Raw genomic sequence first — 13,384 nt, 5'->3', positions numbered from 1 at the left:
ACTTCATACACCCTCATGCCCAGTTTTCTTCCTCTGAAAATTTTTTATGAAAATATTCACTCGTATTTTTGACAGTCTTTTGACTAAAAGAATCCACGAATAAATTAAAAAATTAAGAACTTTCCCCTACCGTTTTATCATAAAATTAGACATAGAATTGTAGACTGCATGAAGATAAATGATACCACATAATCTTCTTATTTGCCTGTTTATAAAAAAACTCATATTAAAAGAAAGAAAACAGACCTCTGTTCACCAGTGCTACAAAGACCAACTTAAAGTGTTACATATTACGAAAGTCTGCTTTATATGTGCTTGCACTGGTCTAGGAGAAAATGAGTCTTTGGAAAGTCATGGTCTATATATGACCTCTGGCCTACTTTCCCTTTTTCCTTTTTTTCCTTCCTTCCTTCCTCCCTTCCTTCTTTCATTCTTGATTCTTTCTTCTTCCCTTATAATCTTTTCAATATATCAAACCCTATTGTAGTCTATAAGACTTCAGTGCTAACAGACTAGAGCTGTGCTTCCCTGGCATGCTTATTCTAGTGGGGAGGATAGTTAAAGGTTACAATGAAGAAATTTCACATAGCATGATCACATGCTGGAAAATCCAATCAATAAGGGAAGCAGGGGAGGAGCTGAGGGATAGCTGTGTAAGGAAGGCAGCACCGAGGAAGCCACATTTAACAGTTTATGAATCCACGAGCCAAAGAATATCCCTTGTAGATTTCTAGGACCCTCTGTATCCTTTTATTTTGCTATTCTCCCATGCGTCTCTCATTTAGAGTCCCAATAGGATGCCCTCCCCTCTGTCCCAGTTTCCTGGTAAGTGAAGGCTTTCGTGGGACATGCCCCTTGGGCTAGTATGCAGATATAAGTGAGTATATACCATTTGATTCTTTCTGCTTCTGGGTTAACTCACTCATTATGATCATTTCTAGCTCAATCCATTTATCCACAAATTTCACAGTTGAGTGGAGAGTGTGATATGACTTTCTCACGTACTCTGGTGCCTCACATTTGACCATGTCCCCTGGAGGGGGAGACCTGGTGGCACTCAGAGGAAGAACAGCTGGTAGCCAAGAAGAGACTTGATACCCTATGAGAGTATACAGGGGGAGGTAATCCCCCTCAGGAACAGTCATAGGGGAGGGGAATAACGGGAAAATGGGGGGGGGGAGGAATGGGAGGATACAAGGGATGGGATAAACATTGAGATGTAACAAAATAAATTAATAAAATTAAAAAAAAGAAAAGAATATCCCTTAGTGAAAGCAAAGAAGATTGATAGAGAGAGACAGATTCAGAAGTTCCTTTCAAAGTATTTGCCTAAGAAAGAAATAGACAAACTGGGATAGGGACTGGAAAGATATACTGGTACAAAGCATATTCCTGCTTCCTCTTGTCTTTGTTTTCTCCTGCAGTCTTCTCTTATTTCTCTTTATAAGTGTGGTAGGAGATAAGAAAGAAATTGAATCGGGGGTGCTGGCACACGCCTTTAATCCTAGCACTCGGGAGGCAGAGGCAGGCGGATCACTGTGAATTCAAGGCCAGCCTGGTCTACAAAGTGAGTCTAGGACTGCCAAGGCTACACAGAGAAACTCGTCTCGAAAAAACAAAAAACAAAACAACAAAACGAAACGAAACAAAACAAAACAAAAAGAAAAAAAGAAAGAACGAAAGAATGAAGTTGAAGGTCTTCTAAGGATGATTTAGTAGAGAAAGCAAGCGACCCTGAGCTGATGAGGCATATTGCATGCATGGCTCCAGAAACAAATGTGTTTAGGGAAACCAGAGGCAAGAACTGTAGGCGGGGGTGGGGGGGCATTGGAGGAAATGGGCCAGTTCTCTTCTGCCAGCTCAGGAGGGCAAAGGAATTGCAGGGGTCTCAGGCTTTTCACCAGGTGACAAAAAACCAACATTTACTTGGGGACCTCTTGCTATCTTCAGAAGGAGTTTAGCAAAATGAAGCAGATGGAGGCTATATGGTATTTAGAAAAGGAGCTGAGTCCCAGTGGGAGGAGAAGCATGGGGTGACTAAGACTGCTCAGGAGTACTGCACACCATTTTGGACTTAGATTAGGAATTTAGTGTTACAATGTCACAAGTCATGGCATTGCATTTTCTCCAGCTGTACTCCACTTGTTGGTGTTTTTACACTAGAAAATGCGCACTAACATTCAGTACATCTTTATTATTGAAGTGTAGCTGGTCACTAGCAACGGTAGAGCCTTGGACAGATGACGGAAACAAGCATGCCCAGTAATGCCTGTTGAGCCATAATAACCTTGAGCTAGCATTCTCATAGATTGTTAAAGCATTAAAAATAGCTGAGGAGTGATGGCGGGTGGAGCTTGTTTCTTCCTTAACACCCCTAGAAATACCCAGGAGAATGTAAACAAATTGTCAAGCACCACTCGAATGTATATGTTAGTACCACCAAGGTTGAATTGGAGATTCAGGGTCCAAAAATTCATTTTTTTTTTTTTTGCCCATTTTATCTAATGAATTTCTTACTGGACATCAAGGATATGTTTATTATTATTTTGAAAGTTTATATGTCATCACAGCTGGCCATAAAGCACCGGTTCAATGAGAAACTGATCTCAAAAAAGTAATAACGTTGCAGTTAAAATAGCTAAGACACTAAGCTATTAGGCATGCTTCTAACCCCACTGTCCACTGATTCTTGGACTTGTCCAAGAGGACTTGTGTTGACCTTCGTGGACCTTTTTGTCTGGTATCTGTGTTGCATGGTAGGCAAGAACAGCCTAGATGACTGGTGTTGCAGAGTAGACGAGGCATGTGTGCAGCCAAGCTCCAAATTTTCTCCCATCCTTATAAAATGTGCGGTTCCTTTTAGTATACATCAGCCCTGACCTACGATGCTGTCCAAGTGATGACAGAAGCATTCCGAAACCTTCGGAAGCAGAGGATTGAAATCTCCCGAAGAGGAAATGCGGGCGATTGCTTGGCCAACCCAGCTGTGCCTTGGGGACAAGGTGTAGAAATAGAAAGGGCCCTCAAACAGGTCAGTTTCACAGAATGAGTGCTAATGGGACTACACACAGTCTTTTAAGGTGGCTTTTGTTTTCACTGCCAAACCAAATAAGCCATCCTTGTTTTATTTATGTGGAACACACAGGCCATGGTGTTTTTTTTGTTTTTGTTTTTTTGGTTTTTTTTTTTTGTTTGTTTGTTTGTTTGCTTTATTTTCCCTCAGAACACAAAGGTAGGCGTAAGAGTAAACAGAAACTCCATTAAAATAACCTTCTTCTTAAGTCAGTGTAAGAATCTTTGCAGTTTGTGTCTTGGACTTAATAAAATTATAACTGTACTCTATTCCCATTCCATCTTCAGGTTCAAGTTGAAGGTCTCTCTGGAAATATAAAGTTTGACCAGAATGGAAAAAGGATAAACTACACAATTAATATCATGGAACTCAAAACAAATGGGCCCCGGAAGGTAAAAGTTTAAGGCTTTAAAGTGTGATCTCCCTGTGAGGGCGTCATCTTCAGGCCAGGGGTCACAGAGCACGCGCATGTAGGTAGCAGCGAATGTCTTCTAGAAACAGATACGGTTTTGAGAGTTGCTTTCTAAATCAAGTAAATTTATCTTTGGCAAGTGATAGTGGTATATAATCTGAAATAGTACCTGTAATCAGAACTGCTTCACTATTTTTTTAGAAAACATTAATAGGAAGACTTTAATATAAGTTAGAAAACAATTGCTAAAGATGTAATAATTTTAGAAGAAATTAATAGCAGCGATAGCATGTGTTAGCCTTTTTAAAAACCGTATAACTCAAAATCTTTTCTTAAAGTAGTCTGGCTAAAATGTCATTGTTTGGGATATATTTCATGGACACATTCTTCCTTCTGCCCCTAAGTTATCCAAGAATATGAAAAGTGAGCCAATTGCACTGGTGCATGCCATTAGTCTCAGAACTACAGATGCTGAGGGAAGGGATTTGTGATTTGAGTTGAGTTCTACACAAAGCAATCTAAATTCATAACAAGTTCTTGTCTCAATTAAACAAAAGTAAATAAATGATAAAAATGAAGATTCAAACCAATTTTAAAAAATTATTTTTACAATTTCAATCCCAGTTAGATTTTCCTTATGATGGTACAAATTTTGCTGTTGTTTAGAATTCTGGTTAATATGGGTGTTAGTTTGGATGTAAGCACGTGTTGGAAGACTATCAAATGTTTCACATGTGGGCAGGCCATTTCTCCACATTTATCAGCTGCAACCTTTTTCAGATTGGGTACTGGAGTGAACTGGACAAAATGGTTGTCACCCTAACTGAGCTCCCTTCCGGAAACGACACATCTGGGCTTGAAAATAAAACTGTGGTTGTCACCACAATCCTGGTAATTAACTCAGGTTTTCCTTATTCAAAGCATTCTCTTGGAGAGTTTCTGCTTATGTTTTAGGATAGTAACCACAGCAGGCAGCGTTCCTGATGTTAACTCATTGTATAGATATCAGTGTGTCACTTACTGCATGCTTATGAGGAAGGGATTACACATAGGCTAGGCTGACGTATTCAGAATGTTCTCATCCTCTAGGAGGCTGAAGTCTAGCTTGGCAGCTAATTGGTACCCTGCTGCTGACACAGTTGAACAGCAGAGCAAGGTCTCATTTCTTCTTTACACTTCCTTTCAAATCTCACCCAACTCTGGCTCATCTCCACCTTTCCATTTGGTATTGTGATGTAATAACGCTCTCTTTCTTCATAATGAAGACAGACTTCTTAAAGGTAGTGATGATCTCCTTTATATCCTTCGGTTCCCACAAGCCTGCTTCCAAATACATGAATAGTGAAAGATGGAGGAGACAAAGCGTATCTGAATGTAGATCATCTAGGATATGTACTGAAGGAGGGAAATGCAGATCAGGAGGACACGATGCTGAGCAAGGGAACGAGAGAAAAGGATATTCATATAGAGACATAGTTTTGAAATAAAATAATTGTGCACTGCTTTAATTTGCGGTGAGGTTACAAATCTGTGGATTCATTATCCTGTAGCATGAGATGAAAATATAGATACACTTATAAGAGATTAGGATAAAACACTAGCGGCACCTGGAATGTCTTAATGAGTGTCATACTCACATCATGCTATTAAGAGGAGCTACTATCTCATTTCGTTTCACATTCCATGGTACTCCAAAGTGGAAAGTATTAGATTTGTTGGATCTTTTCATTGCTCTTACTCTCTCCTGCACTTATAGAGAGTCTATATGACTATACTTGAAACATTATTTTATCTCATAGATGAAGGGAGACATGAAGCTTTCAGGAGTAGAATCAGTATGTTGCTATGACCACAATCACTGATCATTTCAGTTTAGGGATCACTTGCATGGAGCTTTTTCCTACTTGAAGTTTTGTGCTTAGAAGAGCAATAACACAGAACTTGGTTGAACTCTGGTTCTTGGGCTTGAAGAAGGGTGAGGTAGACCCAAAGTTGAATATAGTAACTGTTGAGCAAAAGTTTCGCTCTCTCATGCTTAAGAATTACAAATAAGATGAGACAGCCATTCTAATAGCTTTTTAGTATCTTATTCTGATATTATTAGATATAAATCATCTTCATGATCATTAATGTACAGATTTAAGGATCTTTGTTGTAGAAAAGAACTAAGCCTTTATATTTTTCTTTCAATATCTATGACATTATCTTTATACCTACTATATGACTATATATGCCAAACAATTGCTAAGCTATGAGTTTCAAAAAATAACAGCATTTGAATAAATGAGTATGATAACCAGTGAACACACTGTCTTTGATTATAGGAATCTCCGTACGTTATGATGAAGAAAAATCATGAAATGCTTGAAGGGAATGAGCGTTATGAGGGCTACTGTGTTGATTTAGCTGCAGAAATTGCCAAACATTGTGGGTTCAAGTACAAGTTGACTATTGTTGGGGACGGCAAGTACGGGGCCAGGGATGCAGACACCAAAATTTGGAATGGTATGGTTGGAGAACTTGTGTATGGGGTAAGTATATGTCTCTTTAAAGGCAAAGTAACTCAGTTTGAACCATTGTTGGCAGAATGGGCACTCTTCTTTTTAAAACGCCCATCTCTCAGGCTGTTGGCATTCCATGTTGTTCTAGACAAACAATTGTTTTGTTTCTGTGGAAAAAATTTGGAAGTTGGGGCAGAAGCAAGAAGTAAATTTGAACATTAACTGAAACTTGCATTTCACCTGTCTTCAAGTGCAGCCGTTGTCTCCATACTTCAAGGATGTAGTACGTGAAGTGGGCAATGACTTTAGATAAGGTAGATAGGTCAAGTATTTGTTTGTAATACAAGGTGGTTAAAGGCATTGCCTCTTGCTTATTTTTAGAACAAGAGCCATAATTATTGCCATCCTCTAATCCCCATCCCTTTCCATTCCACATTTTAGCCATGTGCCCTTTCTAGCTATAATTCTGGGTCCTGTTATTGTCCTTTCTTTCCTTTACAGAAAGCTGACATTGCAATTGCTCCATTAACTATCACCCTTGTGAGAGAAGAGGTGATTGACTTCTCCAAGCCCTTCATGAGCCTTGGAATCTCTATCATGATTAAGAAGCCTCAGAAGTCCAAACCAGGAGTGTTTTCCTTTCTTGATCCTTTAGCCTATGAGATCTGGATGTGCATTGTGTTTGCCTACATTGGGGTCAGTGTAGTTTTATTCCTGGTCAGCAGATTTAGCCCCTACGAGTGGCACACTGAGGAATTTGAAGATGGAAGAGAAACACAAAGTAGTGAATCAACTAATGAATTTGGGATTTTTAATAGTCTCTGGTTTTCCTTGGGTGCCTTTATGCAGCAAGGATGCGATATTTCGCCAAGGTTGGTCACTCACCCTCTTCAACTTTGTGCATTTTAGGTCTCAAGTGGATATTCATGGTGTTTATGAATTCACCATAAAGATGTCACCAGCTGCCGATCACCTTGTCCAAGCAATTTAAGATGCTTAGAGGGCAAATGTTTACCATCGGCATAAGCCTGTGAAATACTTGAACAATGTTCCTTGAATGTTGATCATGTGTTTCCCTGGTGGAATTATACACACCATGGAGAGGCTATAAAATGCATAAGGTTCCTATCATTCCATGCCTGCTTGGAGGGGTACCGTGTTTTTGCTGCATATTCTCATTTTACAGTCATCTGTGTGCTGATACACAGACCTGTATATGGGAAAATGGGCGATGTTACGATATTAGCCACTTCCTACAATGTCAACGTGTTAGACCACACTTCATTTGCGCATACCTCATCTCTTTATTTCCCTAACACCGGTTCATGGAAATGGTGGGGGGGGGCGGTTATTAAACTTCTTAAAAAGTCAGGGTTCTGGATTTAAAGGTTGCTCCCACATTTTCAAGTGTCTAGAAATGCAGTCAGAAAACCAATGACTTTCAGGAAATGCCTCTGCCATATAGAATACTACACACTCACACACCTCTACCCACATCAGGGTATAATTATCTCAGGACTAAAATGCCTAATTATCATATATCTGTCACAAGTCACGAATTTCTTTTATTTATGGTACAACATGAATGATAGCTACATGTATCTCTTTAAACAAATAAACCCTACTTTTGCTAGTGTGTTATCGTTAACATTTAAAGCCAAGATGTTGTTTGTCTTTGGGGGAACTTCATTTCGAGCTGGAATGGCTTCCTGTGATTCTAGTAATAATCTTTACTAGCGAAGGGGGTGACTTCTTGATGATAACTCATTAAAATGTTAGTTTTTGAGTACTTGGAGAATTATAAACAATTAATTTCAAAATTAACATAAGCATGTCAAAAAACGCATAGCTCTTTTAAGTGTTTTAATGTCTTCCACTGGCTGAGAAGAAGGAAATATGCCTTCTAGGCAGAAATTATTAAACACTTATTCTCTGATACTCAGTAGATAGTAGGGTAGTGCATTATAAAATTCACATAAAAAGAAAAAAACTAAACTATGTAAATTTTCTATTAAAAAGACACTTAGCTCCATATTCACAGTGGATTCTCTTTAGAACTTCCCTGATTTAGAAATATTCTAGATATATTTGCATGACATGCATGAAGGAGTGCAGGGTCCTAGGTACACAGTTAACCTCTGACATATAGAAGTCCCAAACTCATACCTCTATATTTAGTTACCTGATCTTGGTTAAAGATATGAAGACCCATTTCTAACAATGAGGAAGGAAAAACAAACAAACAAAAAAACAAAAAAACAAAAAAACAAAAAAACAAAACAACAACAAAAAACAAGATGGAGGGTCTGAGAACATTCTTGTCCATAAAACTCTAAGTTAACGGCATAGTTTTGGTAAGGCCACTGACTCATGGTACCCAAGTTCTAAGTAAAAGGCAGTTGTGCTTGGCTGGCATATGTTAAGCTCTGTCTTTTGGATAAGCAAAGTATGGGAAGGTATAATGAAGTAGATAAGTGTCCTGTGTTCCTATAGATGGAGCAAGTCTGGGAGCCTTCCCGCCTCCCACTCACAACATGGCACTAAGGTTGCTGTGTCGTGCACTGTTTGATAGGCACTAGATTTCTTCTTTTGTGTCTGTAGTGCAAGGCACACTTACCCTAGAAAGTCCCAGTGTCCACTGTGTTATTTAGACAACTTCTCATTTTTATCATGCTTCCTTGTTAAACAGGATATTGTGTTTTGTACTTTCATTCCTGAGTCAAGACTCACTGTAGGTCACACATAATAACATATGTTTCTTAGTAAGAGACACGGGTTTTAGTAAAGGTATTTCCCTTATTATTGGTTTTTATGAATATGGAAGTATAACACATATCATTAAAAATTAAAGTGTACTTTTCTTTCTGCTTGTTTTATAGCCCCTAAAAACTGTACCTAAAACATAGCACGGCCAATTGAATGATCATTTTAAGAAAAGAATGAAACAAACTATTATGTTTTTGAACAGAGTGATGGCCACTTCAGACCAGAGCAATAGACAAAAGTTATTGTCCGTACAAAAGAGCTAGAAATTAACAGAGCACTTAGAAAATCCTTTGAAGCACTTTTGAAAAGGCGTCCATCATCCTTTTCCAAGGAAAATCTGCTGTGCAATTCCATGGAGAATGCAAAAACTCTAGTATGATTTAATTGCAGTCTAGGAAGGAAGGAAAGAAAGAAAGAAAGAAAGAAAGAAAGAAAGAAAGAAAGAGAGAAAAAGAAAAGTTTGAGTTCTCTTCACTTTATGATACATTTTGAAATCTAGAAATTAGAGAGCAATATGCCACAATGGTTATTTTTATTCTTCATCTTGCTTTTTTATATCCACAATATTTCTAGACATAAACCACATACTGTTTATGTGGCATAAAGGAAAATTTAGTTTTGGTTGTGGTAACTTTCACCACAAATCAAAATCTATTTTTCTTCTCTTAATAAAACTTCTCTAGAACTCCAAAAAAATTAATTATTGCTTTTAAAACAGGTAAAGATAAACAATAAAGTCTAAAACTATTTTTATATGTTTCATAATTAATGTAATTAAAATAATATTGAAATATTTTATCTGAATAATATTTTAAGCACTGGAATAAAAGAAAATTGATATTAACTAGCATTTACTTTCTCACTGGAATAGAATAATATATATAAACACAATTCTTTATCAGGTAAGAGATTGGTGCAGTGTCAGACAATTCCACAAAAAACAACCTTAGTGTTGGGGGATCTGAGCAACAAGGCTCCAAGTCTGGCTCCTTAGAGCAGCCTATGTGTTCTGTAATTATCCTGCTACAGGTAGATAGAATACATTTTGAGGGAGGCTGTGGCCAGATCAGGATTTTCCAGAAGCAATGTTTATAAAATACCTGATTCCAATTTCATGTGAGAAATATTTAAACCTTCCCTTTCTATTCTGTTTATTTAAATATTTACATTTTATAGTGACTTTGTCATGGGGTCTCAATTATATTCCTCCAGTTTTTTTTTATTTTAAGCAACAGATGTTCTAAAGCTTAAAGTTTTGGGAGTTACCTTGTCCTTTTGTATTGAGTGCATGATTTATTCTACCAAAATCATCCACAACTTTATCTGGTGTCTATTGTTTCAAAGCCTGCATTGCTTAATGCTAATCTCCAATAAATTTTATTATGCCCATAAATTGCCCAATTTTCATGTTTTAACATTTTAGAAATGCTACCTCAAATTTCTCAATTATATGCAGTCCCATAAAATCTTTTAAAATAGCACAGTAGATGCCTATTGGTATCTATATAACTATAATTATCTCCTTCAACATTTAGAGTAAAAATTTGGAAAACTTTAAAGCTTTAAAAACATCATATGTGTTTATAGTCATATACATTGTACTGTTATCTTATTATGCTTCACAATAGGAATTAATATCTTTCAAACCTTTAAACATCTAATTTGTTTTCTTTGGGTTTCCTTTTTTTCTTCTTCTTCTTTTTTTCTTTTCTCTTAAGCAGGAAACACAAGGGAACAGGGTCAGAACAGTCCCCATCATGAAGGCATCTGATTTATATTCATTGAGAATTATGTTTCCTTTTAATATCATTTCATTTTTTTCCATTTTTTTCTCCTGTACTGTATCAAATACCGATGTGTTTGCACACCCAGAGCCTAATGAAGCTGGGCCTCTTTGTGGAGTGGGGATTGGGTATATTAAAAGGAGGGTTTTTTTTTTTTCATGTTTAAAGTTATTTATGGTGTAAACTATTTCTTAATATTTGTTTTGCTATGAACTTTACTGTTGTTCTTTGGTTATCTTGTTTGTGCTTATTTATATTGTAAGTAGACAGAGTATTATGCATATTAGATAAATTACTTATCCATCTCTTGACATTGCTTTTTTGCTGAATTTTATCTGTTTGGATCTTTAACTATGGGGGAAATCGCAAGAATGGAGTTTAGGTCTTTGGCTACCTCCTCAGACCTCAACCTCATTACTCTGTATTCCTCGTTCAAAATTATTAGTAGTTTCTAGTTTCCCTAAAGAATCTATTGCAAGATATATGGTGAAATCAGCTGTAGGTGGCTATTTGATATGAATGTTAATCTGTTTTATATTAGATCATTCATTTCACTTTATGAATCCATTTCATACTTGTTATCAGATCCCTCTCTGGGCGCATTGTTGGAGGTGTGTGGTGGTTCTTTACCCTGATCATAATCTCCTCCTACACGGCTAACTTAGCTGCCTTCCTGACTGTAGAGAGGATGGTATCTCCTATCGAAAGCGCTGAGGATCTGTCTAAGCAAACAGAAATTGCTTATGGGACCTTAGACTCTGGATCCACTAAAGAGTTTTTCAGGGTAAGTGATTCTGATTTTCAGTGTCTGGGTTTTTAAAAAATGTAACCCCTATAAATGATTCCCCCCACCACCACCACCGCCCCACATCATCACATGGTCCAGGAAAAGATGCTATGTGAAAGGAATCAGTCGTCTCTGCTACTGTTTCTGTTTTTGCTCTGTCTCTATCTCAGGCCTTCCTCATCTCCAACGATAGCATGCTTCCATGGGGTCTTTTTTTAATTCTTAATTTCTCAGAAGAAACGACGTAATGTTGCTATACCATCTGAATTGTATCAAAATTGATAAACATTCTATGGGATCAAAATGGAAACAAAATGCAGTTTAGGTTATCAGTGTTTTCTAAGGAAAGGATACTGCAGCTTTCTTTCATGTTATATAAGCATGCTGTGTCTAACATGCATCATTTATCATGAAGAGACTTATGCTCACATCCAGGACGGTATTTCAAAATTAAGAAGCAGATTAGGTTTCAAGCTGTAATTGCTGAAGTTTTTGTGAAAATCTTCCAAGGAAAAATATTCAACTTTGTAACACTGGAAAATTTAAAAATAAGTAACACAATGCGCTTATTAGATGTAGGTTAAGTTTTTCTTTTAACCCATTGTAAGACACCATTTGGTGTTATAATAAGTTTCTTCCATGTTTTTCATTGTATTTGTGAAAAACTTCATTCTATCAATCTGTTTTCACATAGCTGATGTATTTATGTTAGCCAGCAAATATGACAAAAGACATCTGATAGTTAACAAATATCTTTGAAGATATCTTAGTGTGTGAATGAGATGATGGCCAATTTGCTTCAAGATTATGGCAAGGCCCTTCAATGTGCTAAATGTCAAAACAGTAGGATGTGACTTCAACACTCTGATCCTGCATTTCCTGGGTTCTCTGTTCCTGATGTCTTCAAATGGGTCCAAGCTATAAAGGGAAGAGATGTGCTTGGGGGCAGAAGCATAGCTACTCCATTCAGCAACTTGGATGTGTGGGAAAGGAAGGGCAGTGATTCTGTTAGCATCTCAATGAGGGTACTAAATAAGTTCTCCTGAAATGCCTGCTTTATTACAGATCTAAATATGAAAGTTTTGACACAGATTGCTATTAACTACAATTTACCATACCTTTATCATACAGTGGTTCTCTGGCTTGACTATAACAGTAATTTTAACTGAATAAATCACAAGGCTTCACCCTTAGTAAAGAAAAATATGTTTATGAGATCTGTTGTCATTTGTATGCAGTATGGCTTGCTTTACTTATTTGGAAAACTCAGCCATGCTTTCCTACACATCCGTCGAAAGAACAACACGGGGATTTATTGTATCATCTTATACTGGTGTTATACATCTAGGTATACAATAATCATAGTTGTTTCTAGATACTTTTCCAATTGAGTATGCATTTGCTGAGAGATGCCTTTGTCACTTTTGGGTACCCATGGTAGCAACCACTTCAGCATGTCTTTGCTCAGCCAATCAGATGCAAGCTTCAAGCAGCTAGAAGCCAGCTACCATGGCCAGCTGGCTCAAATTGCCCAGTAGAAAGATAAGTAAGGGAGCCTCCGCTGAGGAAAACCACTGACCTTATGCTTTGGAGCATCCATGCCTTGCAGAGCCTGGCTGTACCACAACTGTGAAATCTGCACAAGATTTGAGATCATTCTCTATGTTTCCTAAAGTAATGGAGAAATGATCACATGCCTTTAGGCAAACTGCTTTGTTCTACTAACATTATTTCCCAAAGGAAAGTTTTCTTTAATGTATTGTCTTTTTCTACCTCACACTATTTCTGTCTGATAATTGAGGACTATGTTCAGGAAATGGCTTGAATTGTCACCTCACACTTGGTTCCCAGTGTGAGCATGGTGAAAGAGTGGGGCTTCTTAGAGCCTAGTAGAAGGTGCTTGGGTCACTGTTGGATCTGTTTTGAGAAAGGATTAAGACTGTTGTTATGGGACTCTGGTTAGTTCTCCCAACTTGTTACAAAAGGAGGCCTCTCATCATGCACTTGGTCTCTTCTCCATGTGTCTGTTTCTGGCCTTTCCTTACTACCACATTGTGACCT

At 37.5% G+C, this 13,384-nt stretch overlaps 1 protein-coding gene across 4 annotated transcripts in view; it reads left to right on the top strand.

The window, feature by feature from the left end:
* The window catches only part of Gria2 (glutamate ionotropic receptor AMPA type subunit 2), a 116,746-nt gene that overhangs the window by 86,177 nt on the left and 17,185 nt on the right, over nt 1–13,384 (top strand). For all 4 annotated transcript variants that reach the window (XM_051157339.1, XM_051157335.1, XM_051157337.1 and 1 more), the window contains exons 7-12: nt 2,864–3,031; nt 3,361–3,465; nt 4,266–4,376; nt 5,810–6,016; nt 6,488–6,858; nt 11,122–11,320. In XM_051157339.1, coding sequence (XP_051013296.1) covers nt 2,864–3,031; nt 3,361–3,465; nt 4,266–4,376; nt 5,810–6,016; nt 6,488–6,858; nt 11,122–11,320 — 1,161 coding nt within the window. The remainder of the gene's footprint in view (nt 1–2,863; nt 3,032–3,360; nt 3,466–4,265; nt 4,377–5,809; nt 6,017–6,487; nt 6,859–11,121; nt 11,321–13,384) is intronic.

The sequence above is a fragment of the Acomys russatus genome, chromosome 15 (assembly GCF_903995435.1).
Source record: "Acomys russatus chromosome 15, mAcoRus1.1, whole genome shotgun sequence".
NCBI classification, from domain to species: Eukaryota; Metazoa; Chordata; class Mammalia; order Rodentia; family Muridae; genus Acomys; species Acomys russatus.
The sequence above is the reverse complement of the archived record's forward strand: the minus strand, read 5'-3'. Positions and strand labels throughout refer to the sequence as shown.